The sequence below is a fragment of the Balaenoptera ricei genome, chromosome 9, assembly GCF_028023285.1.
Source record: "Balaenoptera ricei isolate mBalRic1 chromosome 9, mBalRic1.hap2, whole genome shotgun sequence".
NCBI classification, from domain to species: Eukaryota; Metazoa; Chordata; class Mammalia; order Artiodactyla; family Balaenopteridae; genus Balaenoptera; species Balaenoptera ricei.
In genome coordinates, this window is record NC_082647.1 from 7,617,560 (window position 1) to 7,635,391 (window position 17,832).

General features: G+C 45.5%; 1 protein-coding gene across 4 annotated transcripts in view; it reads right to left on the reverse strand.

The window, feature by feature from the left end:
- Positions 1-496: 496 nt before the first annotated feature.
- CUL1 (cullin 1) overlaps positions 497-17,832 on the reverse strand; it is a 110,658-nt gene continuing 93,322 nt past the window's right edge. For all 4 annotated transcript variants that reach the window (XM_059933151.1, XM_059933148.1, XM_059933147.1 and 1 more), the window contains exons 10-22: positions 16,926-17,033; positions 16,740-16,846; positions 14,367-14,415; positions 13,523-13,654; positions 12,145-12,262; positions 10,908-10,984; positions 10,281-10,412; positions 7,779-7,871; positions 3,602-3,649; positions 3,440-3,522; positions 2,789-2,894; positions 1,718-1,831; positions 497-1,010 (exon numbers count right to left, since the gene is read on the reverse strand). In XM_059933151.1, the coding sequence (XP_059789134.1) occupies positions 930-1,010; positions 1,718-1,831; positions 2,789-2,894; positions 3,440-3,522; positions 3,602-3,649; positions 7,779-7,871; positions 10,281-10,412; positions 10,908-10,984; positions 12,145-12,262; positions 13,523-13,654; positions 14,367-14,415; positions 16,740-16,846; positions 16,926-17,033 (1,248 nt within the window). In that variant the 3' untranslated portion in view covers positions 497-929. The remainder of the gene's footprint in view (positions 1,011-1,717; positions 1,832-2,788; positions 2,895-3,439; positions 3,523-3,601; positions 3,650-7,778; positions 7,872-10,280; positions 10,413-10,907; positions 10,985-12,144; positions 12,263-13,522; positions 13,655-14,366; positions 14,416-16,739; positions 16,847-16,925; positions 17,034-17,832) is intronic.

Genomic DNA, 17,832 nt, shown 5'->3' on the forward strand with positions numbered 1-17,832 from the left:
TTCCTTCTGTCCTCGGGCCGGGAAGTGACAGCACGGGGGCTGAGCGAGTGACAGTGGTACATCGCCAACCCCAGGACCGCGGACGAGGAGGGACTGTCCTTCGAACAACTGGTCGGAAGCAGGAGGGAGGCGCTGGTGGTAGACACGGTCCCCAAGCCGCACTCGTGACCAGAGCCCGGGAACAGGGGCCACTCTTCCCGCGGGAGGTGTCGGGATGACCCCGTCCAGCCTTGCAAGTGTCCACAGAGAAGCCACAGGAGGCGCTGAGGCCTGGGAGCTGCCGTTCAGTCGCTGGAGGAAATCGCAGGGCTGAGCACAAGCGTCGAGGAGAAAAAGACGACAAAGGGCTTAAGATAGTAAGAGCTTACAAAGGCCAATCTCAGGAGGGCAGCTCTTGGGGCCTCAGGAAGACACTGGGAATACCCATTTGCACAATCATTATGTCTTTTATTTACATATAGAAATTAGTAAAACTTAAAACAAAACCAAATGCGACTTGTACAGAAATTCTTTAATTTTCTTTATTTTCACACATTAAAAAATGAAACACACTATACAAATGGTTTTTCATAGCAGATTACACATGGGTCCATTCAGACCTGCTCTCCAGGCGCTGCCGGCCTCCGAAGGGCCGCCCAGCCGGCCGCTGTCATTCACGTGGCCAATGGGTTGATTCGGATGCAGAAGCATGCAGCCCTCAGCGTGGAAGGTTCCATCCCCTCTGGTCTTAAATTAGCTTAAATGGCGTCGGTGTCCGTATTTACAGACGTGAAGTGTGGCGATCCTGAGCAGTTCTCATCGCCCCGAGTCCGCGATGGGAGCTTGGGCCTCGGGCCGAGCAGGAGGTCCGCGTGGTGCCGCCGCCCCTCGTCTCCATCCTCCCCACGGGACGAGGGGCTGCGCCGGAGTCAGACCCCTCTGGGGGTGGGTTAGGCCAGGTAACTGTAGGTGTCCTTTTCACCATCCACTCGCTCCAAATATTCTTTCTCGATCAGAATGTCAATGCATTTCTGGGCGCCATTTTCAGAAGAGGAAGAGGTAGTGAAAGGGAAAGAAAAACATGTTCAGGGTCGGAACAGAGACGGACCGCCCTCCATCCCTTGGGCACCGACTGAGTCTTCCTTCTGAGCAGCTGAGACGCCGCCTCCGCGGCTCCCGTCCCTCCAGCCGCCCCTGCCCCGCGGTACCTGCCGCCCAGTTTCTGTTTGAAAAGACTCCAACCAGAAACTAGCCGTGAGTCAGTGCCCAGGGGCCGCGGGCCACCCAGGGGACCCGGAGCATCGAGCCACATGCATGGAGACCACCTCCCCGGGGGGGCTCGGCAGGTGTGGGAGGGCGGGACGCTCAAGGCCCTCTGGGCAGAGGTCAAGGCGGCAAAGTGCTTTCGGGTGTAGGACACACACACGACGGTGGTGACACCGGGGCGTGGCTACCGGCCGGGCGGGAGCGGGGGGGCTCCCGGGGCGCGGGGCTCGCTCTCGTCTGGGGCGGCTGTTCGCTTTGCCGAGATCAGCAAGCTGAACGCCGAGGATTCTGCCCTTCTCTGTGTATACGCTTCAATAAAAAGTTGAAAAATTGTCCTATTTTCTTTTGCAGAAACCTATTATACATGACTAAGCCAAGTTCCTTCTTCGCGACACAGCAATCAACCTGGTTTGGTTACCTCTTTTGTCTTCTGAAATGTAATCTGAATGCTTCTGCTATGTAATTCTTGTACCTTAATTACTGGGACCCGAGGCTTGAATCTTGAGGACAGCTGGGTCAGTACTTCTCCAAGTAACTGCTGGTGCTTTAGAACCTTCCTCATTTTCATAATTCTCACAATAGCCGCCTATGTGACCAAGGAAAGAAAAACAAATGTGTTTAACAGAGTTATAAGAACTTATCGGTAGTAATTAAGAAGCACTAGCAATAAGGCTGCCAAATACGCAGAGAACTGTGATCTCCTAACAGGTAACAAACACACACACCGCAGAGAACTGTGATCTCCTAACAGGTAACAAACACACACACCGCAGAGAACTGTGATCTCCTAACAGGTAACAAACACACACACCGCAGAGAACTGTGATCTCCTAACAGGTAACAAACACACACACCGCAGAGAACTGTGACGTCCTAACAGGTAACAAACACACACACCGCAGAGAACTGTGATCTCCTAACAGGTAACAAACACACACACCGCAGAGAACTGTGATCTCCTAACAGGTAACAAACACACACACCGCAGAGAACTGTGATCTCCTAACAGGTAACAAACACACACACCGCAGAGAACTGTGATCTCCTAACAGGTAACAAACACACACACTGCAGAGAACTGTGATCTCCTAACAGGTAACAAACACACACACCGCAGAGAACTGTGACGTCCTAACAGGTAACAAACACACACACCGCAGGCCAGAGCGGGCAGGGGGCCAACTCTATCCACTTAAGTTCCGGCGCTAACACAACAAACGTTAAAATGTTTTGGTCTTATGAGCAGCAATTTTAGTAGTTTAACCCAAGTAGAAAACACTTTTAAAATGAGAAAAAGTTCAGTCTTCGAAGCCACGGAAGCCGCCTGACCCTCCACTAAATAACTTTCCCTCCCTCCTCCCATCTTAGTAACTCACCACATGTATTTGCTCTCATCTATTGCATCGATTATTCCATCTACTCCATCCAAAACCATCCATCATCCTGGCCACCACTCCCAAGTCCCGGGGAACACAGCCCAGAGGAAGCGCCCCCCAGCGGCGGCGGCCGCCTCCCACACAAGGGGATGGGCACCCAGGGTCACCTGAATCAGTAGTTTGCGATCTTCCTCGATGTTCTTGTGTGTCGTTTCCTGTTCCTGCTTCTGTTCTGTTTTCATTGGCACATTGATGTTAACCCGTAATTTCTTACTGTCAAGAAAATCGAGGAAACCAATCACTATTGTTTTAAAAGGCACGCAGTAAAGGCTTCTTTCTGTTTTCAATCTTTAAGAGGTGCTTTGCCCCCCGGACGGAGGGTGGAGAGTGTGACCGACCATCTCCCGCCTCCCTGCCACAGTCATCTCTCTGAAAGGCCCCTAGTTCTCCGCAGGGCGGGTTCCTGCTCTGCCAGCAGCAGGACGTCTGTACTGCAGGAAATGCAGTTCCTTAACCTGCTCTCCCAAACTCTGTCAAGTGAGATAAAATCAAAACACTGGGGCACAGAGGTCCAAACTTTCTAGGAGAGCCATTTAAGGAGACTTATTCGCCAATAGAAGAAAAACCCGGAAACTGAAACAGAGTCAAATGAAGACCCACCCAGGATGGGTCAGAGGGAATCAGAGGTCCCTGTCAAAGGCCTGCCAGGCCTGGCACCATGCTCACAGCCCCCCATTTGAGGGGACACCAGTAAGTGCACGGGGGGTCAGGGGATAAGTCTACGGCCTAGGACCGTCTACTTGTTAGATTTTCCTTACTTTTTATAACCAAGATATAATTTTATTAAGGTATCTGGCTTCAATTCCACCTCATCAACATTTGCATTTTCGTCTTCCAAGACCTATAAGAAAACAACGGTTACTACGTAATCTCAGGAAAAGGCTTTCTTCTAGCTTAACATAAAAAGTACACAAACATACCAATAACTTTGACTTCAATAAAATCTGTAGGACTTGTGCCAAAATGTCCTGCAATTAAAGAGAAAAAGAGAAAATGCATTTTTCTTTGTAATAAGAACCACAGCCCCAGTCCCACAGTCCATTCTTCTATGGAAAAATAATAGTCACTGAAGCAGAATATGCCCGGAGGAAAAAGAGGGGTGGTGCCTCTTAGAGGGTCCCTAAAAGCTACTCCTGCAAGTGAAACCAACCCCCTTCTGCTCTTGATCGCCAGTATGAAAGCTGACAGATCTACTACAAACACTAGAAGTCGTGCGTAGCTCCATCTTCTCGGATGCCTGACAGTGCATCCCGGACACTGATCGTCGCACAAGAACGAGCAGGGAGCGTCACGGCCTGGACGTGGTGAACAACACCGTCTGCTCACAAGCAGGGTGGGGACGGTGCCCGCCACCCTGCTGCTGACCCACCTCTGGTGAACTCTAAGCCTGTCGCGTGGCCTCTGGGCCGCTCCCTCCCCCCGAGAGCGGGTGGGCAGCCGTTTCTCAGCTCTCCTTCAGCTCCACGGGTTCCCGATCCCGTGGAGTCGGACAGTCACCAGGCCGCTCACATACGCAGCCCCTCCTCCCCTGGACGGACAGAAAGGGCCGCCCCCCGCGTAAGGGAAGCCCATCCTGGTCAAGGAGAGCTGGAGAGGCCTCTAGCGTGGTGACTGGCCCCGAGTCCAGAGCAGGATGAGGACGCTGCCGGCCACGCCCGGGGCGCAGATGCAGAGGCTGCCTTCCTGAGCCAAACCGACTCCCATCGTGCAGGGCAGGGGAGGGGGCAGCCCGCCGCAGGGAGCCGGCTCTGCACTAAAAACTGGCTGAGGGGCTGGCGGGGAGACAGAGCACACAGTAAGGCGAGGGACCACTCAGCTCCGGAAAGCGGGTCCCCGAGGGCAGAGCCCCACGCCACGGTCTGCGGGCAACCTAAGCCTCCACCCTGACTGAAGCCTCCTCCTTCTGGTCAGGAGTGAGGAATGAAGAACGCTCCTACGTGCAGAGAAGCAGATTAGTTTTGTTATTAGAAACTGAGAATGTATTCTGGACTAACTTGAAGCAGGACTCAAAAATAAATGACTTTCCTAAATTCACATGCTATGAGGCCAGTACTAGCCCGACACCAAAACCAGACAAAATCGTCCAAAGGAAATGGCAGACCAATTTCCTATGAATAAAGATGGAAAAATCCTCAAGAAAATTCCAGCAAACATATAAATTCCAGCAGCATATAAAAAGCATTATATACCATGACCAAGTGGTATTTATCCCAAGAATGCAAGGGTGATTCAACATTAAAAAAAAAAAAAAAACCAATCAACAAAATGTACCATACTAATAGACAAAAAGCACATAGTTATCTCAATGGAGTAGAAAAAGCATTTAAACAGAATCCAATACTCTTTCATAATAAAAACACTAAAACCAAAACGAAATGAAACAAAACAAAAAACTAGGAATAGAAGGGAATTTCTTCAGTCTAGTAAACAGCATCTAAGAAAAACTTAGTGACTGTGAGGCTTCCCCCCCCAAGATCAGGAACGAGACAAGGATGCCCGTTCTTACCACTTCTATTCAACAATGTGCTGCGAACTCTATCCGGAGCAATCAGGCAAGAAAAATAAATGAAAGGCATTCAAATAGGAAAAGTAAGTAGTAAAACTATCTGCATCTGCAGATGACACGATCACATATTAAAAAAGCCCTAAAGAATCCACACAAAAAGTATCAGAATAAATGAGTTCAGCAAGGTTGCAGGATACAAGTTCAATACGTAATTGTATTTTACACACCAGCAATGAACAAACAATTCCATTAACAATAGCATCAAACTTAATAAAATACTTAGGAATAAATTTAACCAAAGAAGTGTAAAGGCTTGCATAATGAAAACTATCAAAATGAAACACAGTTTAAAAAGAATAAAAGACAATCTGAATAAATGAAAAGACATCCATGTTCACAGAAGACTTAATATTGTTAGGATGGCAATTCTCCTTCCAAAGCAATCTACAGATTTAATACAATCCCCATCACAATTCCAACTGCCTTTTTTGCAGAAACAGACAAGCTGATTCTGAAACTTACATGGACCCAGCATAGCCAACACAATCTTGAAAAAGAACGAAGTTGGATGTCTCAATTCCAAAACTTACTACAAAACAATAGTAACCAAGACAATGTGGTACTGGCATAAGAACAGACACTTAGATCAGTGGAAAAGAACGAGAATCCAGAAAGAAACCCATACATCTATGGCCAATTGATTTTGACTGGTTGCTAGTATGAACCAATAGGGAAAAAACATGTACAAAAATATCCAATCACTATGTTGTACACCTGAAGCTAATGTATTAATTTATAGTTCAATTATACTTCAATAAAAAGTCAGGGCTTCCCTGGTGGCGCAGTGGTTGAGAATCCGTCTGCCAATGCAGGGGACAACGGGTTCAATCCCTGGTCTGGGAAGATCCCACATGCTGTGGAGCAACTAAGCCCGTGAGCCACAACTACTGAGCCTGCGCTCTAGAGCCCGCGAGCCACAACTACTGAGCCTGTGTACCACAACTACTGAAGTCCACGCACCTAGAGCCCGTCCTCCGCAACAAGAGAAGCCACTGCAATGAGAAGCCTGCGCACCACAACAAAGAGTAGCCCCCGCTCACCGCAACTAGAGAAAAGCCTGCACGCAGCAACGAAGACCCAACGCAGCCAAAAATGAATGAATGAATAAATAAATAAATATATATATATATAAAGTCAACTATACTTCAATAAAAAGAAAAAAACAGGGAAAGAATAATCTTTGACCTTGGATTAGGTAATGGTTCCTTAGATATGACACCAAAAGCACAATCAATACAAGAAAAATAAAGTGGACTTCATCAAAATTAAAACAATGTGATAAAGAAAATGAAAACCCAGAGAACGAGAGAAAATATTTGTAAATCATGCATCTGAAAAGGGTCTACTATGCAGAATATATGAAGAATTCTTACAACTCAACCAAAAAGACAAATGACCCAATTAAAAACGGGCATAAACATCATTAGCTGTTAGGGAAATGCAAATAATCACAATGAGGCACTACACTTCATATCCACTAGGATGCCTATAATTTTTTAAAAAATGGATAACAACAAATGTTGGTAAGGATGTGGAGAAAGTGGACCCTCATACACTACTGGTGAGAATACAAGCTGGTGTAGCCACTGCGAAACAGTCTGGCAGTTCCTTCAAGAGATAAATATAAGTTATCATGACTCAGCAATTCCGCATCTAGGTTTATACCCAAGAGAACTGAGAATATGTTCATACAAAGACTTGAAAGGTGGAAATGACCCAAATGTCCATCAACTGACGAATGGATAGACATAGATGGTCCATCCATATACTGGAACATATTTCGGCCATAAAAAGAGGATGAAATACTGATACGTGCTCCCACATGGATAAGCCCTGAAAACATTATGCCGAGTGAAAGAAGGCAGAGACAAAAAGCCACATGTCATATGATTCCATTTATATGACATGTCCAGAGCAGGCAAATCGAGAGAGAGAGAGAGAGAGAGAGAGAGAGAGAGAGACAGAGAGAGACAGAGAGAGAGAGAGACAGAGAGAGAGAGAGAGAGAGTAGATTAATGGTCATAGGGGCTGCAGAGAGGACAGGTAAAGGGTAGCTATTGCTAGTGGGTATTGGGCTTCTTCTGAAGGTGATGGAAATGTTCTGGAATTGGATAGTGGCGGTGGTTATACGACCCTGTGAAAAACCACTGAACTGTATACTTTAAAATGGTGAATTTTATGTTATGTGAAATATAGCTCAATAAAAAATGATTAATAGGAAGAATAACATTAAGTGAAAATTTAAGTTTAGTAAGAAAAAGCTTAGCTGGAAAGAGGGTTAAGAACAAGCTAAACGAATGAGAGAAAAGCATATCATGTGTACGTGTGTGTGTGTGTGTGTGTACGTGTGTGTGTGTGTAGGTATATGTTACATTGAGTTTAAAAATTAGTATTTAAAAAAAACCATGCATTGAGCCCTGGAATAAGAGCATATTCATATTCATAAGACAGATATCCATTTCAAATCAAAGAAGACCCCCATCTCCTCCTCCCACATCTTCCCACAACAAAGAGGCTGACGGTAGGAATACCATTTTGATCTGGGTGCTGTCTGTCAGCTGCTGCACGGCGTAAGCGTCTTCCGTGTTGTACTGGAGCAGGATGGCCATCTGGAATGTGGATGCCTTCGGGTCCCCACATGAAAGAAAGAGAGGCAAAACCTAAATGCGTGGACAATTCCCAAGATACAGAGCCTCAGCGTGAAGAACCTACTTATGAAACCAATTCTCCAAACAGATGCGAAAAACCAAAGCAGATCTAAAAGGGAATACAAAGTGTCATAATTCCACCACGATGCCACATTTTCCTGAAAGACATCATTCTCCACCTTTTCAAACATTAAAGTGATTTTGAACTCTCTTCCAAATGCTCTGTCCATATAAATACAGCTGACCCTGAATGACTGGGAGCGGGGCTGGGTTAGGGGTGCCGACCCTGAGCGGCTGAGCGCCCAAGTACAACTTAAGATCGGCCCTGTGTGTTATGTGCTTCCTCCCCATCCGAGGTTTCATATCCAGATTCCACCAACCGTGGATCCGGGCTGTGTAGTGTTTACTATGGAAAAAATCCGCCTAAGAGTTGACCCGTGAGGTTCAAGCTCGTGTGGTTCAAGGGTTAAGTGTACACACCGTATATGCAGCCACACTCATTTTATATAGATAAACACAGAGATTCTCAGCCAGTGTAGACAGAAGCACTGAGCATCAACCTTTAAATTTGCTTTTTCACAAATACTAGAGAAAACTGTGCCTGGTACACCACTGACAGAGGAACCTGCACGCTGAGCTGTATTATACTTGGGTTTTTGTTTGTTTTTTTTTATCCTAAGTACTTCACTATGTAAAGTTTAAATGGTTTAAAGCAAACCACAACTGCTCTGATGTATTTTTAGCAAACCGTGTGCCAGGCAGCACGCACTGGGTTTACTTCCTCAAGCTGTGCAGGGAATGCCGCCCGCTGAGGGAGGGCGCTCCCTTCCTGGGGGAGCCCCGGGCACCGTCCCCCACTTCCCATGGGAACCCCTTCTCCCTTCCCCTCTTCCACAACCCACAGCAGCAACTGAAGGACCAGGAGCAGCACCGCTTGTCCAGGCGGAACCGTGGTCAACGAGAGAAACAGCAGTGCCAGTGTGGGCCTGGGTGGGGGCCTCTGACAGACTTCAAGATGCCCCCCGAAAAATGACCCGGGGGGCACGGGCGAGACTGGCAGCTCTGAGGTCCCTCCCGAGGTGGGCAGGGGCCTCTCATCTCCGACGGCAGCGACCAAAACCGAAACGAGTCTCCAATAAATGTCCCACAGCTTGGTGGCGGCCGCACAGGTGCCCACACTTGTCGTAACTCCAACTGTACACTTAGATGGGTGTCTTTTTGCGTAAATTATCTCAGTAAAGTTTATAGAATGTCCACTGATCAAAACAGGGGCACTGAGATTTTAGGTACTGAAGTATGAACTCACAGATTCTTCTACGTATACTTGGGAATAAAGAAAAATTTCCAATCGTACAATTGACCCTTGACACAGGTTTGAACTGTGTGGGTCCACTTACACGGGGATTTTGTTTTTCAGTAGTAAACAGGACAGTGCTACAGATCCGAGGTTGGTTGAATCCAAATGCAAGGGAACCGTGGATACAGGGTACCGTGGACGCAGGGTGCTGACTCTTAAGTTATGTGCAGATTTTCAACTGCATGGAGGACGGGTGTCCCTAACGCCCGCACTGCTCAAGGGTCAGTTGTAGAGAAATCCACATTCAAGTGGATAAAGACCACTGGACCTGGTGTAACAGAATATCAAACACTTAATTTTATCAGAGTAGAACTATTAAAAGTTTAAATTAATGAGCAGGTTGAGTCTGCAGAATGCAGTCAGAAGTTTCTTAACACTTAAAAATAGATTTATAATTGTCTTTATAAGCACACCCTCTTCAAGATGGATTCTTTAAGGGAAAAGACCTTAACTGAAATTTCGTCTCTGCTGCATATCAGCCAGGAGCCAGAGGAAGTCACTTAAATTTGCCCGATCCTCAGTTTCCCAGCTATAAAATGGAAACCTAAGTTACAGCTATTATCACACAGCACTCAGCACCGCAGTGAGCGCCAAGGGTTGTTGTTAACGCGAAACTGCCCCGTCACGGGGAAAGAGCTATTATCGTAATTAAATTCATGAACTCCAGCTTTTCAAGCTACTGTCTGACCACTTAGTGTGTGTCAGGCAGGAGCTGTACCCAACACTTACTAAATACATGATTTCATTTATTTTTCACACCACACACAGAGTCAAAGCACTGACACGCGCCCGCCCTTTTGTGGAGGAGAAAAGTGAGGCTCAGTGTCATTAAGTAACTTCTCCCTTAGCCACAGAGAGTAAGAACTCAGCTCCTCTGACTCTTAAAATCCAAGCTGTTTAACCACGGTATTATTTTGCCAGAAGCTTAACGCCAGATTTTGTTGCGTGAATCACTACATTTCTGTAACTGGTCTTGTCTTCATTTACACTTAAAAAAAAAAAATCCAAAATAAAAAGGTGATCTTTACCTGCAAAGTGTATCTGTTTTTGAAGCAGTTTGTTACTAATTCTCCTTTTGACAGCTGATATAACCATGTCAATTTTCTGCCACTGTGACGGCTGGCATAAAACGCTGTGAATCGCTGGTAACTCCGTTCCAGCTGGATACAGAGGGGGAAGAGCATTTGTGGAATATAGATCTCACCATAATCTACAGTCAACATCTCTAAATAAAAAACACTGGTCTAAGTTTACAGGGCAAAATGCTTACATAACAGTAAAATACAAATATCAAGTGTTTACTCTCTTGCAAAAGCACGTTGATTTAAGCATTTGAAGGTACAATCAAAAAGTTTTTAGCTCCAGACAAGTAGGTATCATCATCACGATGTTCATCGCAAAACTGTTAGGTTCTACTTTCGAGAGTAAATGCCCATGTAAATGAACACACTGCTGAGCTGGAACAGAGGTGGCCCACCTCTGGATCTCCTGCCCTGCCCAGCGCTCACGGCTGCCTTGGCACCGCCCGGTTTAATGCCACATGGCCGACCAGCAGGAACGTCTTCTGCAGACAGCACCTGTATAATGGTGGGGGCTGCCCCTTTTCACCTTTGCTCAACACTAAGGGAACGAACAGACGATAAAGTCCTCCTTACCTCCGACGGCAAGGCAAACGTACAAGACTGCTGAAAGGGCCACGATCCAGAGCTCAGAACTTGAATACTGAAGTCCACTGGGGGAGTGGGGAAGAATTCAGGAACACATTTAGTCAGCCTTATAAACTGAAAAGTGCCACCATTTCAGATAAACACGGATTGCTTTTTATTAAAAGCAAGCACACTGAATGAAAAGTCCTGCTTTAATATAAAACTAAGGGTTGAACACATTTAATTTCAATTAAATTGTTTTATTCAATTAATTTAGTAAAGGGAAGAAGAGCCAGAAATTCTCTCCTCCAAGGAGTGAGTTTTTCATTTCTCTTCTAACGCAGAATTATAACTTCGTGTGCCCGTCTGGCTGCACCTGCTTTAGTTTTCTGCCATGAATAACCTCAGCCCCCCTGAGGCACACCTGAGGCCACCAGGCATGGATGGCATGAGAGCCCCAAACTCAAGACAACGAGAACCCCAAAGTAAACCGACTTCATTATGTTTTGTGTAGCACAGATTACTCTGTGTATAGCACACGGACTATATATATCTAACACACATACAATCTATACATTATAACAGTAATGGCATCATCGCAGATGGCTGACAACAAGTCCGCTGGCACAGCTGTCAAGTTTAACAATGAAATAGTGCTTTCAATTTGGGAAAAGTACAAACCTCGTTTTTCATTTAAAAAGATAAAATCACCGCATGATGCTGTCAGATCACCTGCCACCTCCTGCTGCAGGCAGCCCTCACGGCGGGAGCCCAGCGGGCCTCCACGAACGAGGCCGGGCACCCGCCCGTCCCGACCCCCAACGGCAATCGGAAGCCATGTCTGACTCTGTTATCTGTACAGCCAATTCAGTTTCTTATAATTAAAAAAACTGCTAGAATGGAATTAAACTAAGGTTAAGAAACATTCATTGAAACTTAAACTGCGCGTGGAGCCCCGAGACGGCAAACGCCTGGGGTGGGGCAGCGACGTCAGCCAGTAGAAGAGGCCGGGGCTCAGGACCTGGACGCAAGCCCCCCCACTGGCTCGGCCCTCCGGGCAAGGCCAACGCTTCCAAGGCCGTCACCTCCTGTCACCACACAAGTCATGAGGTGGGCAGTGCCTGTGGGAAGGACTTGCTTTTGCCTGTCCCTGGATTTCTGATACAGCTTCCACCATCTCTCTCACTAGCGCCACCTCCTCCGAGAACCCCGCCGGTAAAGGAAGCTCGGAGACCGGGGTACTCACGGTCCAGAGGCTCTGAATTCGTCAGGTGCTTTTTGAACTGCTCATTCAAATCTTTGCTTACACCAATGTCTTGAAACATCCGCTGAAGTTTAGAGGTGTACTCGAAACCACAAGCTTGCTGAAATGAACCCAGATAACTGCCTTATTAATTTCTATAGAAATATAAATGTATACAGGGAATCCGATGGGGCTCACAGTACGTGACAGACGCTTAACCGTATTACTAAAGCTAGTAACGTTTAACTGTATCTCAGGGTATAAACATGCACTGATTAAAATTCATGCACTATCAAAAATTATACAGTTATAAATGGAACGGTTACGTCTTTACACACACAGTAACTATCACGCAGGCCCAAAGAGCAAGGATTTCTGACACCATGGGAAACACCAAGATGACACAGTTCGCTATGTCTCTCATCCACTACCACAGACTGAACGGTGCCCCCACCCCAGTCCTGTGCTGATGGCATTTGGAAGTCGGGCCACAGAGAGATCATTAAGTTTAGAAAAGGTCATGAGGGCGGGCCTCCTTCACGTTGGGATTAGTGTGGTCGTGAGAAGAGACGGAGAGGTTGCCCCCAACCCCGCTCCCTGTCGTGTGAGGACGTGGCCGGCGGCCCCAGGCAAGCTGGGAAGAGAGCCCTCACCAGAAACTGAACTGGCGGGGACCTTGATCTTGGACTTCCCGGCAGCCTCCAGAACTCTGAGAATAAATTTCTCTTGTTCAAGCCACTCAGTCTATGGTATTTTGGTACAGCAGCCCGAGCTGAACAAGATACCCGTGGAACTATAACTTCGGGTCAAAGTGAAATATGCTATAAAACATATAGCAGCATTTGACAGGCTAGCAAGCACTGACACAAATGCAGGCTAAGTGCAGAGGCGGCTGAATAAAGAAATAAATACTCAACAGCAAACTAACACTGACGCTTTCTGTCCTCCTGCAGACACGGGGTTACTAATTGTTAACCAAGCCCAGAAAAAAAACAAAACACCCCGCCCGCTCAAGGCCAACAGCACATGAGTACGGGCCACGCCACGTGGAGCAATTCTTGGTGGCGGGGGCAGAGCTGAGGCCACAGGTGCAGGAGCAGGAGTGGGTGCTGGGCATTGAGCGGGGCTCGGCTGGAACAGAAGGGCCCCCGGGTGTGTGTGCCGGGCAGGCGGGGGTGGTCGGGAGAGCACGTGAGCCCCGATGAGGGGAGACCTGGGCTCATCACAACCGTGGTGGGTTCTCAGTAGCGGAGCAGCAGAGCTCACACTGCACAGACTCCGTGTTATCACTGACTGATGGCTTTGCCCAACTGATAACCTGGAGAGACTACGAACTTTAATGACTGAAAACTGGAATTTTTCAGGAAAAGATTACATTTACCTTTAACTTAGAGATCATGCTTGCTTCGGCATCATCACTTGCACTGTTCTGATGGACGAGCCTCTTGGCCAGCATCTTTGCATAGAACTTCTGAAACACGTCTTTGTCCTCTATATACTTGAAGACCACCATCTAGAAAGCCACCGCGAGAGCACACTTAATGCACTTACAATCTGTCACCAAACACAGGCCAGAAACCAACACATGTGCTTTGTCTTGCCCGGCCCTGTATGCCAACATTTATAATGACAAAAAATACTGTCCTGCTTCCCTGGTGGCGCAGTGGTTAAGAATCTGCCTGCCAATGCAGGAGACACGGGTTCGAGCTCTGGTCCGGGAAGATCCCACATGCCGCGGAGCAACTAAGCCCGTGCACCACAACTATTGAGCCTGCGCTCTAGAGCCCGCGAGCCACAACTACTGAGCCTGTGCTCCGCAACAAGAGAAGCCACCACAATGAGAAGCCCGTGCACCACAAGGAAGAGTAGCCCTCGTTCATCGCAACAAGAGAAAGTGCGTGTGCAGCAACGAAGACCCAACGCAGCCAAAAAATAAATTAATAAATTAAAAAAAAAATGTGAAAAAAAAATACTGTCCTGTAATCTTTAAAGTAAATATTTTCATCAACCCCTTAAATCACATTAAGTTGGTCTACACTTAGTACTAATGAGGAAAGTACAAATGCTAAAATTAATGACTCAACGTAGGGAGTAAAATCATAGATTCAAAATAAAATAAATGATTCTACTACTTTCCACATTCCAGATGGCTCATATAAATAACTTTAAAGCCACTTGTCAGAGAAAAGGTTACAACGTAATGACATAACTACCCAGCACCTTACCACTTGGTTGAGCGTGTCTTCTAGTTCTGCTTCTTCTGGGTTCTTGGAACTGAAAATTTTTAAAAGGCATAGTGTTTTAAAACAAATCAGCAAACATTTACTAAACAAGCACCACTTAGCCAAACTACCATATCAGATTGTGGTTCTGAACATTCAAATGCTCAGTTCTTTTCAGATTAACAGGTGGAAGAGGGAAAGTTAGCTTTCCTTACCTGTGGCAACTTGGCAATCTTATACTTTGTCTCTATTTCATAATCTATTCTCCCATATAATCATTTAGAATATCCACAATGAAACTGAACAGAAGATACTTGTTAAAAGTTTCCCAAAACATTCTGAACCAAGTTTTCCTTTAAGATAATCCATTTAAATGTAAGTAAATGAGCTTCACTTTTCTAATTGCTTTCTACAATACGCTTTAACTTTGAGGGAAAAAAAAAAAAAGCCTTTTAATGGCCTAATAATTAAAGACAATGAAAGGGGTTTTAAAACCACTTCTCAAGTGTTGCCGCCTTGCGTTTGTCATTATGTCTACAAAATAGATGCTTGTCCTTTAACAACTGATTCATTCACTCTATTCTAGGAGCAAATATTAATTGAAAGGTGATTTCAGGGTAAATCAAAATTTAAAGCTTTTATCCCAAGAGTCCTTTATAAACAAGACCCCTATAAATTCATATAAAATGATCCAACCACCAGACGGGCTCCTATTTAAGAACAGTTGGCTCCGAAGGTCCATTCTTCTCTCTTTTTCTCACTGAGAGGTCAGGGCTGTGTCTCTCCTGAAAGAGGTGAATTCAGTGCCCACTGGAGTCTAGTCACTGACACGCGCTCATTAAAGCAGCACTTTGGGAACTATCCGCCGTTCTGCCTGCTTCAGCAGCCTTAACTAAAGAATCATCTATCAAGAGACTTGATGAGACCATTTCTAAAAAGACAATGGCTAAAAAAGAAGCTATGTATTCTGCCAAACAAACTGGAGTTCTATGAGAGTACCTACATATTTAAGATATTGAAAACTTTCATTTTATAGAGCCTAAAAAATGAAATCAGGTCAGAAGAGGCATCCCAATTTAAAGTCCATTTTCACTCCTGAAATGAATACATTAGTGGATCTGACTAGAATTGCTAAATTATACATTAGACAAGCATTGTGATAAGTAGGGGGAAAAAAATCAAATACTCAATTTGCACTGGGCCTTGGGCAAATCACTTACCGGCAAAGTTAAAAGAGATAGCTACTGCCCTTACCAAATGTCTTCTCATGTCAATCAAGAAGACCACACAGTTGTTCATACAGTTCTCAGTTCATAAAGTCAACTACATTGGATTTGCTACTGTTGAGCCATCCTTGCATTCATTCCTAGAAAGCTATTCTATGTTCTGGACAGTTATTCTTTAGTTCGCTGATAAATTTAGTTTGCTAACATTTTACTTAAGATTCCCACAACTCTCTTCTAAGTGAGACTTGTTTGTAGTCTTTTTCCTGGTAGTGTAGGTGTTCTCAGTCTTTTTTGTAATGGGATTATACGAGCCTTTGAGAGCTGCTTAAAATACAATTTATTAATATTAAACCAATATAATTGGGGGGCACGGAAAACTACTGCAAAATCTGTTGGTGTGATATTTGGAATAGGAAAATAAGCCTTGAGCATTCCTAAACTGAAAAAAGCTACTCCTCAGTGAAAGAGATGCTGATGAAAACCAAAACAAACACACAAAAAATTAAGTGAGAACTTCAAAAAACACAACACAGAGAAGAAAACCGTATTAGGTTATGTTGCCTCTAGTGCTTAATACACATCCATTGATTAGGAAAAATACCAGTTGAGAAATAAGATGGTTAAAATATAAAGACTATGAAACAGCAATAAAACAAACTCATTAAATGAAGATAAATGTTAAAAGTACACAGACTGATGAAAGCACTATAGTATGTGGAGAGTCTTCTGTTTTAAAAAGCAGCCAGTGGGAGCTACTGCAGATTTTCAACTGGAAAAAAATTAATCAAGGCCAGCAAAAAAGAGCACGTAGGGAGTGAAGAGAAATGGTGACTTTCTGCTGTAACCTCCACCCTCGTCACCACCAGCTGGACCTGCCCAGTGGAGTCCATTTAGCTAAAGGGTCACGCGCACACCGCCTGCCATTATAGACATGAGTGATGTAAGAAAAACATGAACTGGGCACAGCACACACAACATGAAGTGCCTTTTAGGAAGACAAAGAAGGTGTGTATTAGGTTTACAGTATTTTCTCAAAAGGTACAAAAATTACAATTTAACATACATAAAATGTAATATAAATTTTAACTCCTCATCTAGAGGCTGAGATTTTAAACAGGCTTACTAAGAAAAAACACAAAGTCACTAGTACCTCTTCTTCAACAAGGAGTCACAGTATCGAGCCAGCAGCTCGGGGGATTTACTGGATGACTGAGCCATTTTGGTGACCGCGTTGTTGTTTATGAAGCGACCGCAAGCCTGCAGATGACAGGAGACACAGTCAGAGGCCAGTGCGCCAGCCACTGTCCCCAGGAGAGCCGCGGGCCAGCGCACCCACCTTGTCCAGCGCCGCCACGAACCCAGCATCGTTGTTGAACGCTGACATCACCAGGGCGTTGTATTTTTTGTGAACGTCCAGCACTGTCTGCACGTACATTTTGGGGTCCTTGGGCAGAGGGAAAAACAGACACACAAGTTGGTTTCCGGGGACTAAATTGCACACTAACATGCTACTAGAAAACATTCCGAAAGGTCTGGATACTTCTTCAAAGATGTTAACAAGTAAGGATCAAGAAACAGTTTTCATTCCATCATCAAAACACATAGGACATGATGTTTATAGATATAATAAAAGAAAATATATTCTCTGCACTCGAAATTAAATACTGACTTCAAGCTATATGAAAAACAGTGATTGTTCAAATTATTTGAAAACTCAAAGGGATCACAGAAAATAAACTTTCAAAGTGATAGCTTTACTTTGCCAATTTTTGTTGTTAACAATTCAACTTCTAGACTTTGTTTTGGCTGGGGAAACCAGTCTATCAGTTATTTAGAACTTAGCTAGGCAGGCAATGCAAGGATAACACAGCTTTTAGGTCCTAGGAAGTGTGGATGAGGGGCCGGGGTGGGTCAGACGTGGCAGCAAGGGTGAGACTAGTACATCCGGGAAAATCAGAAGACCCACGTGGACAAACAGAGAGAACTGAGACGGGAAAGGCCAGGGCCTGGGAGACAGGCAGAGCACTGTGGGATCGGCCGGGTAGCCCAGTGGGAGTCTCTGGACAAAGGAACAACGGGATGGAAATGAAATGTGAAAGTCAGCCACAGGAGCGGCTTCTGGAGCGATACAGAAGGAACACAGGAAGGGGGGCGCCAAAGGAGACAGTCCTGGGTAATCAGAAAGCAGAGGCTGACGCTGAGCCCGCAGAGGGCTGCCACTGCCCTGCCGCGAGGCCAGTGCC